Source organism: Gambusia affinis, linkage group LG13 (genome assembly GCF_019740435.1).
Source record: "Gambusia affinis linkage group LG13, SWU_Gaff_1.0, whole genome shotgun sequence".
Taxonomy (NCBI): Eukaryota; Metazoa; Chordata; class Actinopteri; order Cyprinodontiformes; family Poeciliidae; genus Gambusia; species Gambusia affinis.
The window spans coordinates 14,122,013-14,145,863 of record NC_057880.1 but is presented as its reverse complement, the minus strand read 5'-3'; the positions used below and the strand labels follow the sequence as shown (position 1 = coordinate 14,145,863).

Genomic DNA, 23,851 nt, shown 5'->3' with positions numbered 1-23,851 from the left:
CGAAGGTCTTGGCAGGATGTGCGTGTGTGTGTGTGTGTGTGTGTGTGTGTGCACCCACAGTTTAGTCACAAGACTCAAATCCATCCGGCCTTCTTATACAACACAACTGGTACTTCGATGCCTGGAGGGAGGGATAAAAAAATGGGAAACTTTCCTGCCCCTGGAGTCTTAAGAAGCTGCTCTTTTAGAAAAGAAAAACGTATATGTAACCATTCCTGACCTCCTGTTGGCCCCTTCATCAGCTCTACTTAAGATAGTTTGTTGAAAATTTACCCTCAGTGACTCAGTTTACTTGTCCTCCAATTGAGAACTCATGTTTGGGTTGATAAATCATCAGAGAAATGGTTTTAAGTTTTGAAAGGAGAAGCAAAGTTCCCTGACATTTCTCATTCTTTGCGACTAGCGCGGTCAGACCTATTTGAGTCTGTGGGTTTCGATAAGGCACGCAGTGAATGGATTATGCTTGACGTGACTGTAAAGTAAGCTCTGGCAGAAGGTGGAAGGTGGAGAGGGTGAAATGTAAACATGTAGCAGGAGACTTCTCGTACAGCTGTCATTTGTTACGGTTGTGAAGACACTTTAGTCCAGAATGCTTATGTTCTACTCCGAGGCGGAAAGTATGACGGCTAATTTGGTTAGTAAAGAAATTATGACTGTTTAAAAGGCTTGCTCATTGAATTTGGAAAAACAATGCATTTCTTCAACTTCAATTAATTATGTTAAAAAATACGTTGATACATAATTGTTAACCAAACAGTTCATCTAAATGTAAGCAAAATACATTCCATTAAGGCTGCCTACAATTTCCAGCTCATTTTGTGCTTTGTGGTTTTGTAAAGTTTCAAAGTAATAAAAAAAAGTATTCTTTTTTTTTAAGTATGTCCGTTGGTTTATGTGGCTGCTGAAACAGTCTGACAGCTTTCACCTCTCTGAATGTTTGCACAAAATGCATCACAAATCTCAGTCTTGTTCTTTTTGCTCTTCAAAACTAAACCATGCTCTGAACCAGCAGAACAATGCTTTTAAACTTGAGGAAATTTGCTAAATCTTAAAGAAAAACAAAAACATTTGACAATGCATTAAAACAATGCATGACATTACTATGTCTATTTTATTTAGCGGTGTAACACTTTATTCAGTTATAAGCCTAACCTTCCAGACGAAGGTTCATTGGTGGCCTCAGGAGAACATCTGATCCAAGAATGAAGTCTGCATCAGATCCAGTAACAATATTGGCTCCCATTACCACAGGTCTTTTGACTTCCACTGCAGCGCTGCTCATTAAACAGTAATTTACATGATGGGCATGGATTATGCCCAGTGAATCAAAGAGCAAGCATCGGAGGATGCAGCTGTGTCTTTTTTTTTTTTTTTTCTGCTATACACACTTATTTACATCTGGCACTGGCAGCATATTGAGCAGTTTATCTCTCTAACTTTGTGCACTCGCCCGGCAAAGTGGTGCATGATGCCAAAACTTTTGAAGCCGCATGCATTTTTAATGAGCACAGGGGAGAGCTCTGGAGGTTTCATCGCTCAGTAAGTGAGTTTCTGAGTCAAGGACAGGGAAGACTGCCTGTTTGTCTTCTGATGTTTTTCGGTTTGATAACATCCGATGCCACCGACTTGCCGGGCCGCTGATCGAGCATTGCTGGGCTTTGTAGAGGGCGAGATCAAAAACCTGTCTGCCGCCAATAAAAAGGCTTTTAACATCGCCTGTGGGCTAGATGAAGGACTGTTTTCATGCGTCTCTCTGCGTAGTTAATGAACTCCGTGGTTTCCGAGATAGTACGGAAGGGCTTTAGCTGAGATGACAGAGCTGTTAAATGTGTCTGCTTAAAATGCAAATGTTTAAAAAATATATATGTAAACGCATGTTTTTTAATTTTTTTGTATCCCTACAGGTGAAAATACTTCTCAAACCTCTGATACTCCTCCAAACCAATCCCATCCAGTTTGCTATGCCTTCAGGTTTGCATCTGGAAATATCAGAATAATTACCTTGGAAGCCCTAAGACCCGTTTATAAACTAGGTGTGAAATGCTCACTTATCAGGAAGAAGAGAGTTGACGGTAAATGTCGTGCGACTTGAATATTTTAGGAGTAAACTAAATTCCACCAGTGTCTTAACTTGAAAATGTGATTGGCTAAAGGTGTTCTACAAAAGTAAAGTACCTTCAAATTATCTCTCACATTTGCCTCCACAGCACACGCGTGTGCAATCTTGTTGGCAGTCCTGTTACACAAATGTAATCACGTGTGAACTCAATTTCACTCCTCTCTCACTCGCACTGAGGAATCTTCACACTGACACAGTTCAGTTTGTTGTGCCGGAGATGCTGTGAGTGTAAACAGGTGCAGCAGCCGGTGCACGAAGCAGAATCTGGAGAGCGGAGATAACGCTTTGGCAGAATGGGGCTGCCTTTATTCTGGCTGCTGTTTTCATAAGGATGAGGATGTTGTGTGTCAGCAAACTAACCTACTTTACATTTTACACCCAGTAAATTTGAAAACCTACACACCAGCATCTAAACTGTTACTGAAAACAATCGTCTCATTCGTAGAGTGAAGGTTTCAGGTTGTTCATGAGTTTGATAGTTTACATCTAGTCCAGAACTAAATGTAGAGATGTCCCTGATACTTAGCTAAAAACAATAAGGTTCACTCACCTTTCGCTTTATTAGTAGAACCTTTATTAGCAATGCAGTAGTTCCCATTTTGCCTTGAACATGTTCTAAATTCTTCATGGCAAAGGTGTTTGAGAACATTTTGTCTCTCCATGTTGGCCCTATGCAGGTTGAAATAATCAAATAAGTGCATTCACACCTGCCCTATTTGGTCGCTTTAATGAAACACTAGTTTGACACTAGAAAGTCAGGAGGAGTTCCTCAGAGGGTTTGCTTTGTTTGACACGGTGCTGTGTGAAAGTGAACATTTTGGTCCTCAGTTGAACAAAATTTACCGGAGTCTGAGGTGTGAAGACGCCCCTTCATGGGCACAGGGAGGAGGGTCACTTTGGGTGTGCTTTGTGGTGATTACATTTACCTTTTCTCAGCCATTCACATCGCCTGGCTGTGGGGTGGGGTGAGCTCTAGTGTGAAAGCTGCTGAGGACCACACGCACGCAAACACTGTGTGTATCTTCCTGTCTTTGATGTTGGACCAACAGAGTGAATGCTGAGACGTGCATTGTGTAACGCATTGCTTGTCATCAGATGACTCTTGTTTTCAACCCACCATGGCTCAGCAAACAGAAAATTTGGACGTTTAATCGCAATGCAAAGGTTGCAGATGTTTTTGATTGAATCTTCACAAGTCATAGTGTCTAGATTGAAATCCGGAGACTATGGAGTGCCATTCTAGGGAAGCAAACTCATCATCAGTTTGGAAAAAGTTTGGTTTGTTTAGAGGTTTGTCAGAAGCTGCATTGTCCTGTTAGAGGTAAGTGTTATAAGATGGATACTCTGTGACGAGGGCAATGAGATGAGCAACAACAATTCAAACTATACTAGTTTGTACAAAAGAGGTTCAGTGTGGGTCATAAAAATATCCCCCACATCATCATACCACCATCACCAACATGGACCACTCTGTTTTCTTAATTTTTTTTATTTTTAATTTTTTTTTAATGGGCGCTTATAGTGCTACTGGATGGTTTGGTGGCATAAAATCACAGAGAACAAAAGAACAAATGCTGGAAGTTGAATTTAGTTAGAAACTTTAATACCATTTAAAACGACTTAAACTGGGGAACACAATAAGTGCTATATAGGATGATTGATTTATTATAGTATATTTTCATAAAATAAGAAACTCCTCATAAGATGCTTGTCTTCAAGATTTAGTTTTTTTTCTAGTCAGTAATAAAATACAGTGGGTTATCATTGGTATATTAAAGTTTGAAAAGAGCTTGGTGTTTTTGATAAGGTTACCTCTGGTCAGGGTTATATTGTAGACTTACTTTGTATCTATTGCAATGCTTCATAAATCATCTGGAGCATCTATGCATCGGTTTTTATAGCAAACATCTGAATATGACAAAGCAAACGACACATCACAGATTTTCATGGCACGGTGCATTCTGCATTGATAATATCCTAAAACTAAAAGCAGCGTTGACTGAAAACGGCTAATAACTTTTTGTTTGCATCCATCGAAGGTTTTCTGCTCTGTATTCGCTGCACGTACTTCACCTGCTGCTAGCATTCCCCTGAATCCTTTTCTTTCTGCACACACACATTTAATGAAGTGGGTTTTTAGGGCTGCTACACGCTTACAAAAGCCAGCAGCTGGTGTTGGTCTGGCTGTCTGTGTAAGATTTGCATAAATCTCCCAGGAGCCACTTGATGGTTAAGTGCAGAAAATGTAATTAAACGTGGAGTAGACGACATGACAGTCAGGCCTTTGAGGGCCTAGAGTGCTGTGAGGAAGGACTTGGCCTCACCTTGTTAAATATATTGTTCCTTAACCCCCCGGGATGGGCTCATGGGGTGTTTTATGTTATTTCAGTAGCTGTGACACTTTTTGTTACACCAAGTTTTACAAGGTTGAGTAAATTTAAGACCTAAAAAAAAGAAAGGAGGAATGGGACGATAAGAGCTAAGATTGACATGTTCCTTTGCTGATTAGGTTGATGGCTCTAAGCATGCTGGGAAAATGCTGGATATTAATGAAGTTTCCTTTTAGTGCTTCTACTGTTTTCCATTGATTTTTATCAATCTCAGCTCTCATTAGCAGGAACAAAAGCTTTCACTCACATATGAGCCGTCTTAAATAATCCAATAAAATAAGTTAATGTAGAAAGTGGATGTTTCTACAATTTAAAATAAAAAAGTCAGATTAACATTTTTGCCAGTTCTAATGATTCCTATCTTCTTGCCACATGATAATTTATTCGAGAGGGATGACCGACCTTTACTGACCTGCAGTCACAAATTGAATCTCTGCTGTGACTTTATGCAGCCGGGTAAAATGAGGCTAAGCCTGAGCTTTTCTGCAATCAAAACTGCAGATGCACAACATATGAAACAAGATGTGAATGTGTGGAAAAGCGCCATGTGTCCTCCGTTTAAGCATTGCAAAGGATCTGTGATGCTGTGGGCCCTTTTGCTCTTTCAAAGACCTGGGAAACTTGTAAAAGTGCATGAGCATGGGTCGTGAGTCGAGAGATGCTTGGCTCCGAACACCTCGAGAGCCCAAGTTTCTCTCTTCCAGGAAGCGCTTCAGATGCTTCCCTCCCTGCAGTCCGTTGTCTCACGTTTGTGACACTCGGTGGCAGGTAGCTGCATCAGCTGCATCTGGAGCTGCACATCCCAGGTGGAAAACAAATATGCAGTGAGAGCACAGGCACATAACAAGTCTCTTGGGCATTGAGTGATGGCATCTGATCGCTCTGATGGCAATCAGATACTTGGCGGTGCCAGTTAGACATGATTCTAAGATAACCAATTCGGGTGGAGTTGTTTGTATGTATTTGTTATTTAAGATATTTTTCAAAGGGATTCATTACATTTCAGTCTCTTACATTCTGCATTCAATTAAATATCCTCCACTTTCTGTCTTTTGAAGAATCTTAATCTTTCCTTTCTTTTCTCAGTTGTACTTGCGATCCAGCTTTTAGTTGAGTGTGGTAGATCTTGGCCTGTGCACTCATTTCTGTGACCACGCTGCAAACATTTCCCTCCGGCTGTCAGGTGTGGAATGGCTGCAGTTAGACACAATAACTAGTTGTTAAATTTTAATCATGGACTTGTAGTGCACACAAACTCACTAGTATTTTTTTATTTTTTTTTTATCCAATAGGCCACGGGTCTCCTTTTGTGATTTATAATGCTTCCTTTTTAGACTTTTGTTTTATTCTAGAGCCTTTATAACATGCAAAAAAATGCAAAATTTTCCAGACCTCTTGAACCTGTTTACATAATCTAATGTTACCACCACAGTGGTTTAAGAATTTGAAATGATAGACTAATATGAAACGGTGATAAAAGTGTGGTTTGTATTTCTCTTGTGGCTTTTTGGGGGGAAAGGAAGCATGCTAAAGTTACAGGTCAGTAGTTCTCCAGGACTAGAGTTGAGCTTCACTGGTCTAAATTATTTTATTTTACCTCTGGCTGCATGTTTGGAGTCAAAATGTCCTTTGAATGTGAAACTCCAGCCTAGCCTTAAGTCAGTTCTTGCTTCGAAGGTGTAGCATTTAACTGTTTAGCTCCATCCATTTTCCTTCCAACTCTGAGTGTTTCTGTCACTGATAGAAACCTGGCACCATCATCCAAATTTTGCTATGTTCACTATAATTAAAATGATCTACATAAATATCCTTCAAGTCTAATGATACGCCAGCCATGTTTTTCTTGGATGATACCAATTTCTTCTAATGCTTAGAACGTGTAATGAAGTAGGCTGCAGACTGAAGAAGGTGGTAGAAAATAAATAACAAGATTTCCCCTCATTTTATTCCTGCAAATACAACCTTTATTCAACCCAGGGTGGTCAAGAATACATGCTGTTCATTGATGTGTGCATAGACTGAAAATGCTGGAGGCTATTTTAGCTCTGTTGCTTTTAAATAGAGAGGGGGAAAAAATTCAATTTAATCGTTTTTGACCTGTCGATCACTAGTCAGAGATTAAGGCGAAAGTAGTCAATTCTGATCTCTGGGCAACTTATCTATTTAAATTCTCTCCCCTCTCTCAAAATTAAATATAAATTCAGTTTATGTGCACCTGAATCTCTTAGGCTTGTAGACGTAACACATTATCTCATGTAAGACTGGTCAGAGGCTTCTGTCCAGAAAATTGTGCGTCGCGCTCATCTTCTCCTTCCTTAACTTGCAGAACGTGCAGCAGCATGAATGCACTGGTACCCTCGGCCTCCTAATGAGCTTTTCATTCAGCGCTGTAGAGGACTGTGGACCTGCATTGACATTCACCTCCATCAACCAGAAAATGAGCGTCGATGAGGCACGCCCAGCAGACACTGAGAAGGGCCAGGTGAGAGGAGAAAAAAAAAATAGATTAGGTTAAAAAAAAAAAAGGAATGATATAAACACCATGAAGGAAACGAGACGAGAGTCTGTTGTTGCTGTAGAAACAGACCGTGGCAGCGCTGAGGCAATGCTAGTGGAATGAGGGAGCTAGTTGGCTCCTAACAGCAGACATGCTGCAGCTTTGCTCCTGGCAGGGTCGTCAGAAGCTGTAGGATCGCTTTGGTTTTCCACTTTGCCACATCAGTGAGTATTCATGTAGCGTGCCCTTCGAGGACTGGTCCGATGTTTCAGAGCTCAGGACCTTTTTTTTTTTCTTATAAATAAAAGCTTCTTAAAGCAAAAAAAAAAAAACAAAAAACCGTCTTTTCAGGTGAATCCTATTTGTAAGATCAGGAACTGTGCGAACCTGCTGCCTGGTCTCTGTCATTTTGATTGATGTGTTTGTTGGAATCCACAACCCTTTCCAAACAGGCCAGAGATGGCGGCCAGGGCTGCCGCGTTATCCTTTGCTTCAGGTGTCACAGCTATCACCCTGCCCCTTGCATGCGTGCAGCATAAACAAATCTTCAATGCCGTGGCCTTTGTCGACCTTGTTAATAAATTACAATGGGACTGCAAGAAAATCTCAGCTTGGCGAGACAAGATGGGCTGAAACCAGCAGAGAGGGTCTGTAAAGGAACCAGATTCTTTGGATTTTACTGAGCTTCTGCCAAAAACAATGTTTTTATCTAAGCATCACATGACTTCCTCTGCAAGTTATGAAGAAATAGACTTTATCCTTTCATTGTGGATAACAAATGCTATTAAAAAACAACCACCTACTTTCTTCACTTATATACTACATGTCTTTGTTACTATTTTTGCTGTGTTAAGACCTCACTTTCAGTTCCAACTTAGAAAATAGGTGGAAGGTATTTATTGGAACAGAGTAGCTCACTTCCAAGTGATTTTCACCTCAGGGGCCTGTAGCTGCAGTCACACTAATCTTTCCTAGGGACTTTATTCTGATGAATAATAAAGTTGTTGGACAACTGCATGGTAAGTGCACACTTAAAAATGTTCTTTATGATTTTACTTTACAAATGATTTTGAAATCATTTCAAAGCATTTTCTCATGTTTGACAAAATAGTCCTTTACCACAGACAAAGAACAGGGTTAGTTTATGAAGAAAGTGTCAGGTTTTCAATGGGGACTTGTTTTTGTGTTGATTTATTGTTCTCCGATAGTACGAGTTAATACTGGGAAGCTGGATGGTATCGTCATGCACTGTACTGAACTGGTTCAGGTCTTGTTTTGTTGATTGGAACTAATTTGGGTCATTTGGAAATTATAAATCTGAATGAACTAACAGTTTATTTGTGATTTTTCTAGAGGCTCCACTTTTATTCATTACTCACATGCTTTTTCTTAGGACTTGGTTTGAAATTACTCAGCATGCAAGGAACAAAGCATGACTATGAAGTTGGATCTAAATTTTAGCATCCAGTAAAGTCTAAATCTGGCCACTATCATTGCTGAAAAATTGTAATAGGATTTTCAAACCGGGTGTGTTCCTTTTTATTTGTAGTAATTGTGTCTTTAGTGGACACTGTCAAGAGACAATTCCTCTGTGTTCCCAGGACCAAAACTAAAAAATGGAAAGGTGCGATTTAGTTTCTATGCTCCTCAAACATCAAACCAAATCCCTGAAAACCTGAGATGTACAAAAACTCCTTTTTCAATTTAATCAGAAAACTTTATTTTCCCACTAGCAAAAAAGATAAGTTCATTCATTTTAACCTTTGTTTAGCATGTATAAGCATTTTAGACAAAAAAAGCTTTATTGCCATTATTCTTTTTATGTCCTTCTCCTGATAGTGTAATTTTTCTTGACCTCTGTTCCTCTATTTTCTTTTAAATAGTTTGAAGTTACCTCATTTATTAACGGGACTCTGCAGATAAACAAGCTTTCCACTATTTTTCACAACGTTCAAGAGAAGGAAAGCCAGAGGATTTAAAGTAGACATCGCTGTGCTGTCTAAGGCAAAGACATGGTGACACATCTTATATTGCGTATCTGTATACCGATCTTTCTGATGCTCCTATATATCACCCACAATCCTCCAGATTCTGCCGCTGTCCTTCCTCGCAGGCCGGGTAGCGCCACTGGACAGACGAGCCCTTCTCACTTGGATCCTGTCGAAAGATAATGCTCCTACTAATATTTTGTAAATCTCATGTTATTCCCAGATAAGTTATTACAACTCTTGAATGTCCAAAACAAGCTTGTTTATCAGAGCGTACCAGATAGAATATCACTGCAGAGCGACTTAGCACAAAATGGCAGAGATAGTGGAGGTTTTTTTTTTTTTTTTTTTTTTCCTGTGTTTGAGCTTTAAGCAGTGCTGTCCTTGGTTGGCTTATCTGTAAAAGTCATTCCTGTTTACCATGTTATCCAGCTCTCCTACCGTATTATGGTTTTGGCTCAAGGCTGAGATAGAGGAGCAGACAGCTTCTGAGCCTCTAAGTTGTTGAGGGAGTGTTTGTTAAACTTATGTCACCTATGTAGTGAAACAGCAGTGGGCAAAAACAGAGTTTTAGCATTTTTGTCAATGTGGTCGGAGACCCATAGATGCCACAAATCTACTTCAAACCAGTAGCAGATACTCCAGGACCCCCACAGATGTTGTTTGCTCATGCTGTAGCCAGTAAAATAAATCCCCAGTTGATCGTAGACAAAGTGTTGGCTTCACTTTGCTGCCAAAGCACATTTTGACTCGAACCCCTAGACTTCAGATTAGAGGCCATCTTTAAGCAAAAGACACCCACCAAGAATTCACCCAAAAAGTTTGTCCATCTGCTTCCTTTTAGAGACTTGACCTCGGTCATGTTCCATGTGGAAATGATTCCACTTTCCTAATATTTGCCTAATGCAGACTGATGGCTAACTAAATATTAACCGCTGGATGTGAGAGTGGAACAGTGATTGGATGTAAGTTTGAGTAAATACAAGGGTGATGAAAATGTGCAAGATATTTAGAATAGGCTGGGAAATTTAGAAATTATGCTTTAGATAGCAGTGGAAATTGTATAAACCTGCTGGGATTCCAAGCTCATTTCTTTTCAGAAAATTGACTGAAAAATTCAGCTTCCTGTTCTGCACACATCACTTCCATCTTTCTGTCAGCCTCCTCCTCCTAACCCGAGGTGAGATTGATCATTTCGGCTTGATAATCGCAGTTTGATCAACTCTGCAGGTTCATTTGGGTTGCAGTCGTCTTAATGTGAGCTGCAGCGGTATGGAAGTACGCCTGTTTGGTGTGTGGTACAGTTGCTGTTTTGGTTGAATCAACCCACTGAGCGAGGAGGAAGAGTGAAAGTTAACCAACTGCTTGCCATGTAAACGAAGCACAACCACAGCACTCAGATTCTTGACACAATCTTTTATTTCATCATTGCTGGGCCTTGTGGTGTCATAAAGATGAGATCCATAGAGATTCGGATCGCCCAGCTGCACCCCATCACAGCTGCTATAAAGTAATGAGCAACAACTCCTGAAACTTCACAAATATTAGAAGGGGGATTGGTGATTTTTGACAGATGAAGTCAGTTCACAGGGAGTGAATGCACAGAGACTGCTGTCGAAAGCTGTAGAGTCATTGGCCACTAGTAAGTCTGTAGTACGTTCATATCAGATTTATAACTTAAGTGGCTTCTCTAATATTATTGAGTCATTTGGAACAAAGCATTTGATTAATTCTTGGGAGTAATTTTTGCTCCCAACACACAATCAATTGAAGATGCAAATACAGTACAGACCAGAAGTTTGGACACACCTTGTAATTGGATTCAATTACAAGGTGTGTCCAAATAATAAGTTTTATAATAAGTTGAACAATCGGCATGAAAGCACAGGGGAAGAAAGCCGACATCATCCTCAGGAAACGTTTTCTCCTGTAAACATCCACAGCAAAGCAAGATGTATGTTGACTGAAGCAGAATCTGATCTCTTTATAAATAAAGGATAAAACTATGCTTGTCGTCAGCGATGGGTTGATTGAAGGTTATAGCATTTTTCTGAAACCCAGTTGACCCAATGTCTGAACAAGAAACGTGTCCAGAAACATGAGGAGATTTTTTTTTTTTAAGTACCTTTAACATCATTACAGGTATGTTATTCACAGCTCTGTTGTTGATCATTCACCCTGCCATCAAATGTAGTGTGAATTTTAAGTTAGAATCTGAGCTTTTTATGTAAATCAAAATTGAGGCTTTGTCCTTGTCAGTTTGCTCGAGCCACGTTCCTCTCAGGCAAACAGACTTAACTACAGCCTCTGAGGGGACGATATGTCTACTCAGGGTAGAAAAAGCTGAAGAGAACCAAAAAAACAATGCTGAAGCGATTTCTCACCAGAATGTTAATACTGTTTTGTATCTTTGTTGTCCCTGAGACATAAATTATCCAGAGTAGGGCGCTATCTATTCTGTATATGTCTATCTGTATTGACGCCTCGCCATATAATTTAAATTCTCTTTATTTATTTTGCTTGTATTTGTGTGTAAAATGATAAATTGTTAGCTTAAATGAAGTTTAAATTCTGATTCCCTAAAACAAAAACAAGTGAGAAAACAGTCATGGACCCAAAACACAAACATTTGTTTCTCTCTTTCTTTTGAAAGTAAATTCAATCAGATAGATTTTTTTCTGAAAGCCTACTCTTAAACTGAATTTGTACCTTTGAACAAGAACTTTGAGCGTATCGGCTCTGAATCGACCTGTGCAGTAATTGCGCAGTGTTTCTTTTGAGGTTGGGGTTTGTTCATGGCCGTGTCAGCAGGGGGCAGTTGGAAGCAGCTTTTTGTCTTTCTGTCTCTGCAGGACAGGTCAACTTGACATTAATGTGCAAGCCAATGTGATTTATGATGGGTGCAAATTGGATATCGTAGAAAATCTTTTTCCCCCTTTTTTTAAAATAAGTTATTTTCAATGCCGAGACATAGATGAAATATCATTTCACCGTAATGATGGTTTTACAATGAATTGATATTTGTTTAACTTGGATACTTCCTGTAAGAAGTATCCAAGTTAAACAACCTATAAGTTCAAATTTCTGTATTTATCTGTAAGGCAAAACGTTTTGGAGCAGTATAGGCGGAGCGATTCATTTCACAAGTGACATTCTTCGTTGTACAGAATGGAAGAGGAAGAGGAACTTTAAACCGTCTTAATTCACCTGACGAGATGGAGTGAAACCAAAATTTGTGAGATGTTTTTTGTTAAACCCTTCTGTAGACAGATTCTCAGTGTCTAAGGATGGTGTGGTAAGAGTTAAAGGGATTATATATTCTTTCTCTTCGCATCATTAGCTATTGAATGAGGAAATGTGCACAGATTTCTGTCAAGCTGGATCAAAAGTACTCCATAATTCCATCCGTTGGCCACAGGAGAAGGCAGAAATTCAAGTTTTACATGAAGGGGGGAGGAAGACTTGCAACCCCAGGTTCTTGTGCCAAGAGCCCCCCTGTGGAGAGGTGGTCTGCAGCAGGGAAGCTGCTTACGACTCCTACATCCTGTTTAGATCTGAAAACAGACGTAGTAGAAGAGCTGCTGCTCTGGTGAAAGAGGAAGCTAATGGCTTCAGGGGATTTGCATATTATAAACTCCCAAATTAGTATTAGTATGTACAGAGCAGGTCTTCTAAACCTGGCTGGGGTCAGTGATGAGGCGCCATCTGTTTTAGCAGCAGGTGAGGACTGCTGATGTCATAGTGAGTGGACCGCGGCCTGGAAGGGAATGAGGTGGATGCAGGAGGGCGGGGAGGGGGTGTAGTTGTTTCTGGTTTCTCTCTATATATCGAGGTCAGTCTTGCAGAGCTCAGAGCAGCTGATGGATTTAATGGCCTTGGATAGAGCTGCTCTTCACTCCTTAAAGGGTTGAAACAGGCAATAAAAACCCGAGTTGTCCTTTGTAACACTCTTGAAGTCTGAAATTTGAAAAATAAATTATCGTGTAACCGGTTGTCCCTCTTTAGGCTCCTGTCTGTAGGAAAGACAAAATGGGCCTTTGCCTGCAGCCTGTTCAGTAAAAAAGAAAAAAAGAACACGAACAGTAATATTTGCAAAAGTTTTCATTATGCATGGAATTTTTTAACACTTTGGTCACATTATGACCATAAACTTCAATGCGTTTGAAATGTGATTTTATATGATAAAACAGCGTTTCTCAATCCTGGTCCTCAGGGAAAACCTGAATAATGTGGCATGAATCTTTTTCACTTTTTCTGTAATACATCCAAATATTATTCATTGCATTGAGCTGCCACCAAAAGTCACTTAGTAGGTGTTTATAATTTAGGCCTTGTCTAACAACTCAGAAATTTAGCAAAAAACATTTTGTCAAATGTTTTTTGTAGATAGGACATTTCTGGTTGGGAGAAACAACTTTTTAAAACCTCTGTCGGCTATTTGTAGACTGAATATCTACAGATAAATCAAAATAATGTGATTATTAAATGCACAACAAATGTCTTCTCACAGCGCTTCAGAGGACTAACTGGTTCAATCACATGTACAGACTTGGGTAAAGCACATACTGGGCCATAAGTTTCTTTTTCCCTGCATCTGTGTTACATTGTTCCAATACTGCTTCCATTAAAGTCAAAATGTAAAGAAAGGCATAATCTAGAGAAAAGTTTCGTTGATGTTACACATGACCAAAGCTCTAATGAAAGGTCAAAGCACTTTCATGTGATTGACGGGGCCCAGTCAACGTTTAAACCCAAATCCAATTGAGAATCTGCTGTAAAACTTCATTTTCTTTTCAAAAGCTCTCCATCCAGTCTGCATGAGTCTGCACTATTCTGCAAAAAGCAGTGAGTGAGAGTTTCAGTCACTTGGTCTGAAGTGGTAGAAACGTACTCTGTAATGCATGCAACACCTTTTAGATTTTTATTTGTAAAACAAAAATGTGAAAATCGCGTCCTTCAACGTCAGCTATGTTGGCACATCACATTAAATCAAATGAATTTACAAGTCGGTTTGCACTTTTAGCATAAAATGTTACATTAGTTCAAGGTGTATGAATGCTGTGGTGAGAAATTGTTCATTAGTGGCCACTTTGTTTAATCTTTGCAGGGTTGCTCCCTCACTTTTTCCCTTCCTAACCTGTTCAGAGTAATTGTTTGATCCTGGAGACACCAGGTCAGCCGGGTCGAGACTGTGAAGCATGATAAGCTCTGCCGTAGATGCTCTGTGCTGCCGTCTGCATCCCAATAGCCACTAATGACTCACCTCGGACGCACTCATCTGCTTGCATATTGTGCAGAATTAATGAAGTCTGCCGCCCTGCGTTGTAATGTGAGAAGGAATTGAAATTAAATTTCTGCTATATGATGATTATGTACTGATAACTTATCTTAAATGTATCACTTGCCTTAGGTGTTTGATGCTGAATACTGATAGAGTGATAAATGCCGCAGGAGCTTTTAGTCTCTTTTTAAAAAAAATATATTTTTTTAAGTCTTTATAAAACACAGATGCTGGCAAACAAAACTCAGCTGCATATATCTGCAGGGAAAAACAAACAACAAAAAAATTGCATTTCCGAATCCCTTTGGTTTGAAATTTCAACAGATTTTCTTCCGACATGTGGTTACGAATGAATGCACAAATCAAACTGGGGAGTCGTATTGATTCAGTAGAGCGAGAGGTGTGTGTTAGTGCTGATGTATTTTGTCCACTCACAGCAGCCAAGTAAACTGTGAGTCATGCGCTGCAGAGAGGCACTAGGTAGATTTAGGATCCAAAATTGTTAAATTACCAGAAATAATTACTGGTAGACCATTAGTTAGACTATATATATATATTTACAGGGTGGCTGAATATGAAACTAGTGTAACAATTGTGATCATAAGGAGCTCTGTCGCACCATTACAGCTTGCAGTCAGATCTAATGATTGTAGAAAATACACACATGTTCATATTTTTATGTTTTGCTTGTTTTTAATGGCTGCATCGTTTTTCACACTTGGTCTCCAATGTAGAGCAGCTGCTACAACACCCCAACCTTGTTTGTTATCATATTCCTATAAAGAACAATGTGTGCTGCTCTGTCCGACACAGTAGGCTGTTGATTAGTGAGCTAGACCTTTGTGTGCTTGGTCATAAAAATCTGTTGTCAGGAAGCCGGTGACAGACGTCACCAGTGACGTGTGAACATTACGTTAGAAACAAATTGTGCATTTTTATTTTTGGCAGACTGACATCAGATGGTTAAAAATAAGGATTAATGTAAAAATAGCAAAAGCAGCTAATAAATATCTAAGAATTAATACAAAAATTACTGTTGTAGGAAAGTTTTATTTTACTCATTTTATTGATGATTTTTTTTTTTTATTCACTGTTATTTTATTAACTTGAGTTAATGCTGATGTCGAGCCACCAAGTCTCTACCAGCTTTATATACCCAGAAACTGACATTTTTGTCAATTTCTATTTTCAAAATGAATCCTGTTCAGTCAAACTGGACGTAGTTGGCATCTATTTCCACAGATGCTTTGTTGGGTTTATGCCTGGGCTTTGACTGGTCCCCTCTTAATGCATGAACACTGCATTAATATTTCATTGTAGCTCTAGTGTTAGGTGCCTCTAAAATATTTTTTTTCCCCAGCCTTTCTGTGCATTTAGTGTTTTCCCATCAACTTTTAAAGCTACTTCTACTTTTCACGATAAGATGAGAAGAATTATCAGAGTAATGGTTAGTGTTTGTTTCTTACAAATGTAACACTTTGATGGTCAAAATGTTTGGTTTTGGCTTATGTGTTTTTTCAAGAATATCTTCACTTTTCCATTGTTCCACATTTGCTGCTTTCATGACTCATAGTTGTTCTGTAGAAAGATTCTTTCTACTGAGCTGATAAGTGGAATCCACCTCATCATAAAACCCCCTCTTACATAATCTGATTTAGATACAATATGTTGAACCAGCAATATATAAATACTTCAAGTCGCAGCACACTTTCGGTTTCTGTTTGCCTGTGTGTCAGAGGAAACTAGTCTGTAAGTCACAAGCTTACTTTGTAAATTCAGAACAAAACTCGAGAGCACTTTCGAGTTTTGTTGGTCCTGCCTGACCCTGACCTCGCAGCCCGAACAGAAATAGCCCAAAAAGGGGACAAAGTTTGTTCCCCTCCACCTCTGTCTGACCACCCTGCTGATGGTCACATGTGCGTTCTCAGCAGGGGCCCCCTTCAGCTGTCCCCATCGGCTTTCACAGTCCGAGATAGATGTTCTGCATCGGGCGCCAGAATTGAAAAGAGGGAGGAAACGGGCGAACAGTGAGCAGTGGGTTGTAGCTGGAAATCAATAAAGCTACTATGCAGCCAGCAAGCTGTTATTTCAGGATGATGAATCGATGCTTTTGTGCTGAGGCCATGCTGTTACAGTGATGGCCTACTTAATGTTTTTGCCTCTTCATTTTAGACTCTGGATTATGTCCTGTGAATAGCAGAGGCTTAGAATAGAAGAAAAGCAGAGCTAAAATCATATCACTGGACACCATTCATGCAACAAATTATTCTTTGGTGATTTTTTTTTTTTCTTTATTCGCTTCTTATTTTCTCTCGTCTTTCTTTTGTCACGTTCGCTTAATTGGAGGTAGATTTGACTGATGCAGCAGGAATACAAACTACGGAGCTGTAGTTATTATTATGCATGACTATATTTGAATATGAACTCAAAAGGCTATTACAGCTCAATTTCATGCCCAGCAGGATACCAGACTCGTTCCTCTCTTTATAGAAATCAGTCTGTCAGATGCTCCTCTGCCCCTCCTCATTTTATCCTAAAATTCTGTCTTTAACCCTCCATCCAGCTCTAAAGAAAGAAGGGAGGAAGCAGTCCTGGCTGGACTTCACCATTTTCCCAGAAAATAGGGTAGCTTGATATTTGTTTTAGGTCGTGATTGGTAGTTGGTGCATCTATCACCACGAACAACATTCGAACTCACAACCAGAGATTTTCATTCAAGCCAAAAAGACTTTGACTAAAATCAGCAGTAGTTGGTATGTATGAGCTCGGCTTGAATTAAAGCGTGTTCATGTGCTGGAAAGGCCTGTCAAAGTTCAGAGTAAGGCAAGCCTTTAAAAACGGATGTTCACAAAAGCACTACAGTGAACCTGACGGGGCTTATGCTGTTATGTAAATAAAAAATCGTCAAACTTTTCAGTCATTAGATGTGCCAAGCTAGTAGATGCATAAATTTAACCACAGCTTTCCAAGGTATAAACTGAGGGACTTGCGTAATTTTTACAACAGTTCTCAGTTGCATGCTTCTGTCCAGTGCCCTGACAGAAAGAGTGTCATACCAACAGAAGCGTGTGGTTGTAACATGACAGCATGTGAGAAGATGAAGGGTTGTAGATACTTGCATACAGCTCTGTAACTCCTGGTAGTTGCTCTTTTGTTCCTCAGAATGTCAAACATCGAATGACCATGTCGATGTGGAAATCTTAAACTTGTGCTTAATCTACAAGAGCTATTCAAGGACAGGGAACCAACAAGGAGCTCCTCCAGCCTTTCTGTGAAGTGCATATCACGCCACATGTGAATATAGATCCAGTGTGTTGTGTTTACTGACTTTGATGCTACAACAAAGGCTTTTCTCTATAGTCCCACTTTCCCATTATCTTCATGTGAAAAGGCCTTTCTGACTGTTCTGCTGCTCTGAGAGAACTTTTTTTTTTTCCAAGTGAAATAGTCGTTAGCAAGCTGAGTCACCAGCTGGCAATATTCTCTTTTGCGCTTTACTTTTGTCTGAAAAAGCCTGTTGACTGTTTTCAGGCTGCAGACACTGGTGTTGACATTTCTGCTGTAAATTTGAAGCATACCCCTCATCTTCAGAAACTGGTGTTTTTAAATGAAGTTGGCTACAGCAGCCTTTTGGCTACGAGATATCATCAGCCCTCTCGTTTGCTTGGTGTTGCCTCATAATTCATCCGAGTTATTGCCTGAATTTAATTTCACAGCATTCATCCACCAACTGCAGCCTGTAGTTTATTCAGTATTAAGCAGGAGAAAATGTCTGATCAGATATCGGGTTCTGTGGATGTTTAGCTTTGAGAAAATGCAAGCACAGACACGTCTATTGACAACTGGGCTTGTTTGTTGAGTGGAATATTGGTTAAATGAAAAATAAAGTTAGTTTGGGGCGTCTCCTGGTGTGGCGGTAAAGTCAGCTCCACAAATAGAAAGACTATAGTCCTCCATGCTTCAGTCCTGACCTCTATTCCTGACCTTGAGATCTTTGCTGTATTCCTTCCCACCTTCTTTCTCTGCTCATGTCCAATCATGTACTATAAATAAAGCCACAAGCAAGAAAAAAAAAAGGAAAGAATCTAGTTTGCTAAAACTGTTATATGCAGGGCCTTGTAAAAGTAGTAAAGTGGAAGTATTATGTATTTCCTAGCACATAGTGCCATTTTATGGCCAGGTAGGTGACATGGTTTCTTGTCAAGTAAGCATGTTACCTTCAGTTGTTATAAAAATGCTGATGAACTCAGCAGATTTGCAGTTTCACCACTTGTTTGCTAATTGCTGCTGCCACTAGTCTGGAGGAGCTTTGTGGAAATAGGCACACTTTGTGAAAGCACGTTCTTGGACACCGCGGGATGGTTGCAACAGAAGATTCTGGGATTTCTCAAACATGCGTGACAGATTCAAAGCAAACTCCAGGTATGTTTTTGATGAGGTAATAACATTGTAACATGATACAGAGCTCAAAAAAGTACATTTGACATAATAGACACCCTTTAAATTAAGTCCTGGACAGACTCCACAACATCAGAGAAATTAATCTTTATTTGAAGATTCGAGATTCAAACTTCCTTCTAGTGAAGACATTTCATAATAATCTGCAGAACTTCCAGTAAGTTTCGTAAATCACTTAGCACTGTCTCACATCCACTTTATAGTTCTCTGAATCCACGCAAAAACACATTTCTGTCACACCAGCATATTTGCTGGAAGTGTGTGTTTGGTGACAAAAGTTGTTGAGAGAGCTTGATGAAAGTAAAGTGTTGCTCATCTCATTACCCAATTGAAAGGATCCAAGATGTCTTTGGCATTTCATTTTTAAGCAGGATGGTGGTGAAACTTAAACTGCTACTGAGCAAGCTCGACAGGTTGTTGCTAGGTAATCAAAGAGTAAATGAGTTGGTTGGTGCCACCAACCTAGCTTAGCTGGCCATGAAAAATTTAGAGTTAAATTTGCCTACATCCCAGAATGCCGTGTGGTTCTGGATCAGAGTTCAAAATGATTGAATATTCTATCAGATCTACTATTTATTAATATTGATCACCAATTGGAAATGATTTGATTTGGGTCAAAAATGTAAGTAGGAAAAAACAAAACGGCAACGTATGAATACAAACTAGGGCACAGTTATGTATGTGCAACACCTGTTTAAGGCTTTTTCATGTGTCGTTGGTTACAGAAATGTCATGCTAAACTATAAATCTTAAGCCACAGGTTTTCAAAGTAGAGTTTCTGGGGTCACATAAGGTTTCCTGGCATTTGTATATGTATGCGTGTGTACAGAATGTAACCAAACAGGAAATAATTAGGTGATTTAATGTGTTCAGCTCTTTGTTTAATCACCTAAAATGTACCCGTTTTTTTGTTTGTTTGTTCAGGGGAAATCTTTCTCTTTCTTTCTTGTAGACATGTTCTTTATTGGCTTCACCTTGTGAAACAATCTGGTGACTCACGACGATATAAAAAAGATGACTTGGTGTGTTTATTGGTGGACTTTGGCTTTAATGGCCTGCTGTGTCAGCATCAGACAGTCTTAGATACGTCCTTGGGCACAGCTGTGAGGAAGATGTGTGTAATGAATTGCCACCTCTGTCAGCCCCTCTCCACCTTGCAGGCTGTAGATTGGTGGAGGTGGGAGTAACGGCATCTGTGATTGGTGGGGATCCTAAGCAGTTTTTCACATCTTCAGGTGGCTGATTCCGTTGTCTTAAATCAGCGGGGAGGGGTTGATGGGGCGGCAGGCTGTGTTAATATGTGTGGTGGTACGCGACGAGCTTAATCGGGGTTATCAAGAGGCTCTTTAAGGTCCAGCACAGGGCTCAGCAGACAGTCTATTTAAAACCACCTCCTCCCTCTCTTGAATGATTCAACAGCAGTATGCCCCTCCCCCCAGTTCCCATCAAGATCAGCTGGAGGAAGTGGCGGCTCGGCCAATGAGATTACAGTACCAAACCAACACGGAGTGTGCTTGCGTGCGTGCCTGTTTGTGTGTGTCTCTGCAGCTGAAGGGGGGACAAGCCTGGACAGGCAGCAGCAGATCAGTATTTATGCGTTTGAAAAGAAAAAAATGTAGGGCAGCAGCTTGTTCTGCGTCCGTCTGCTGCGCCTCTTCCTATCTTTGCCTCCGCCTTTGTTTCTGCTCAGTGACTACTGACGCCGCAGCTTTACTTCCGTATTTGTAAAGGCTTGGCTTTCTCTGGAATTCATTCCTTTTCGATCTGGATTCACCGCAAGGATTTACAGAAGGGGCATGTAAACCCCCCTGATCTGCATACGTCGGTGTGAGAGTGTGTGTGACACTGTGTGTGTGTGTGAGAGAGAGGGTGAGGTGACTAGAAGATCCAGCAATGAATTCCTGTTGGAAAATGAAGATTCAGGTATGTCTTTTTTCGAAATGCAGTGCCTTTTGCTGTATCAGTGATCCTGATCCCACTGTTGTTTTTGTTTCCCCCTCACACCCTGTCATATTAAAAGATGAGATGTAGGAATGAGGCGAAGCCTTATTGTAACTGGTTGTTATGATGAGGCCTTCAGTCTCTGTGGATATAATGCTTCTGAGATGCCTTATTATTCTTATTCCATGTCGGTCTATGACAGAAAGGAGCTAATTAAGAGCGGCGAGGTGAGGAAAGATAGTGTATCTGTTCCTTTGTGGCAGTGTAGGGGCATCATTTTTCCCACTCCTCTTTTTGCCTTCATTCTTCTTCATGTACATTTTAAATGCATGTTGTTTTGTACAGTCCAGAGAAGCATCTGCCACCTTTTCAGTGTGAAAGGTTGACCCACTTTCTGCTTTGCTGCTGCCCTTTGTTTCAAGTGAGTGGGGGTTTGCAGATTATTGCCCGAAGTCCAGCAGAAAACATGAGAAACCCACAAAAACCTAATTGCCCCCAGTAGGAGAGCAGTCTGTTCCTGCTCTGGCATTGAACTGCGCTCGCTTGAGAATGCATAGGGAAGCTGGAGCTCCAGCTACAAACAGAAGCTCCAGACAAAACCAGCGACCTCTGTGGCAGAGCAGCCAGACGTGTAAAAATACTGTGCGGCTCTCACTGCACGGCTTAGCATGTCGCATCATCTACTGATGAACCAAATCGCAGAGCTTTGTGTCAAATCTGCAGCTGTTTGGAGGGAGGGGGGATTAGGGAAGTCACATGTCGGGGGCAGAGATTAAAGCTGTTGGACAGAAGCAGCCGAGGAAGAGGAGATGACACCGGGCAGGAGAGCACAGTGGAGTTTCGATGACTTCCAACTTTTCCATTTTGTTGTCCTGAAACTACAATGTATTTTAAAGACCCAGACAAAGTAGTTCATGGTGACGAGAGAAAAAGTGTGGTAATCATTGCCACAGATTTTTAGTTGGATTTAGACGTGAACTCTGATTGGGACATTATTATCTATTAATAATAAATACTTAGTGTCTGCTATAAGACACTTAACATACAAATTTGTTCCAAAGGTCCCACCTTTGTCTCAGTCTCTAGTCTTTGACAGCATAAAACCTGTTGTATTTAGGGATTGTCTTGTTTGCCTCCTCCATCTTCCTGTCAGTGTTGACCAGTTTCTGTGTTGGTACAGCATTCCCTCAGCATCCTGCACCCACCTTTATGTTTCACAATACTGCTGTTGAAGCTGCTGTGCAATCTGAGTACTCTCTTTCGTGTTAGTCAGAAAGTTTCATTTTGCTCACATTTGACCAGTCTGTTGTCTACAACAGGTTGCTGTACCCCCTACATGACTCTAGTAGGGTCTTCCTTCCAGAATTGCATTTCATAGATTTGTGGGGTGTGTGAATAATTTCTTGTTCAGAGATTCTCCCCCCTAAGCAGCTTCTCCGGAGGACATCGGCCTTGTTTTTTTTTTTTTTTTTTTGCTCGGTGCACTGAGATTGTGAACGTCTAGTCAGTCACATAAAATATTACTCAAATTTATGTAGTTTTAAGGCCGTAATAAATGTAAAAATGTCACGAGGAGTGAATTATTTTGCAAAACACTGACTGAGTTTTGGTTTTGGTTGTTGTTCAGCTGATTGTTTCTAACTAACCTCAAAGGCCAGCATGTTTCCTAATTGACATTTCCCCATACCATACACACATACATGCATACATACTTGTTTTCAGGACTTAATTGACCCAAAACTGAAGCATTCAGTGCAAAGGTTGTGAAAGATGACTCTTGGATTTGCCCAAATTAAGCATAATTGCCTGCTTGGAAGTGAGTCCTTATTGACTTGACCTCCTGGTTTCTATTTTTATGTCTATGCTTTGTTGAGCCCCTGAAGGAATAATTTTATCACTGGGTAGAATAGCATCAATAACAATAACGCAGCTATTAGTCGGTACTGTGCTGGGCTAATTATCTGTAGCCTGACTTTCTCATACAAGTCATAAATAACGAGAGATTGAAACTGACTGCAGTGCTAATGAGGAAATGCGACTTTACTGCGGATTTTGAAAACTCTTTCCACAGATCTCTGCTTATTTATTCCTTTTTGTGGAGCAGATCTGCCCCCTTCCCCTGTCTTGTATCTCACTTCTCCTTTTAAACCCCCTGAAAACTCACTCCTGATCTGTTACTGCGACTCTTATTGGTTCCTGAAGTAATTTTTGATGATGCGTCCATGAGATCCTTTCTGAAAAGTATCTGCTTTGACCTCAACCTGATGGTCACTGTCTCTGCTTTTCCACATCCTGTTTGGACATACTGATGTAATTATTCCTAAGACGAAGGGGATAATGTGTGGAGGAGGGGAAAATGAGAAGAGGAGAAAGAGGAGAAGGTGGTAATGGGAAAACCGCAAGGATACATCCTGTTGAGGATAACACAGACCTTCTTATTCGTATAAAAACATATTTTCCCACATCTGTCTTTATCTAAGGATGGTGTGGTTTTATGATACCCGCTGTATGTGTCTCCTTTTGGGTTACAGATTGAATTTGTTAAGGGAAAATGCCATTTCAGAGAAGAAAAGCTCTTTCAACTAAAGTCAAGTTGCTCTGTTGAAAGCCGACACTTGGAGCATGTGTTTCATTTCCACTTCTGTCCGCACATCACAAACTTGCAGTTTATAAAGTCCGTTTCCTTTATCCTCTGCTCTGACACGGCAATGTTTTTTTAAAATTTTATTATGTTTTAGACGTTTGTGGTCAGCCAATCCTTGGTCGTCGTAGCGCTGCATAGTTGAGATTTTTCATCTGGTTCTGTTCTGCTGCTCAGCTGCAAACTCACAGTCAGTCTGCGTTTCCCCCCGAAGTGACCGCTGAACGAAGGCGCAAACAGAAAGCCACATAAAGGGCCCACTTCCCTTCCTGTAGGTGCTCTTTATTGTGGCTTGCCAGAATGTGCCACTCATGCTCAGGGAGGAAACAATGAATGCTGCGTTTGCTGGAATATCTCGTACCTCTGCATGTTGGTCCATGTCAGCTGCATTTTTCTGGCAAGCTGCATATTTAGGGAAGATTTTCTTTGCAAGTGGAGGGTTAGGGAAAGGGATGACCTAATTTTTAGATTTGTGTTAGGCAGAAAGATCAGACGCAAAGTACAGTCTGGTACAAATCATAAGCTTTACCCAGTTT

At 40.3% G+C, this 23,851-nt stretch overlaps 1 protein-coding gene across 4 annotated transcripts in view; it reads left to right on the top strand.

Annotated features, from left to right (window-relative positions):
• The window catches only part of march8 (membrane-associated ring finger (C3HC4) 8), an 81,847-nt gene that overhangs the window by 25,995 nt on the left and 32,001 nt on the right, over nucleotides 1-23,851 (top strand). For 2 of the 4 annotated variants that reach the window (XM_044137513.1, XM_044137515.1), the window contains exon 3: nucleotides 6,836-6,991. The exons of the other annotated variants lie outside the window; for them this stretch is intronic. In XM_044137513.1, the coding sequence (XP_043993448.1) occupies nucleotides 6,836-6,991 (156 nt within the window). The remainder of the gene's footprint in view (nucleotides 1-6,835; nucleotides 6,992-23,851) is intronic. 4 annotated transcript variants of the gene reach the window in all.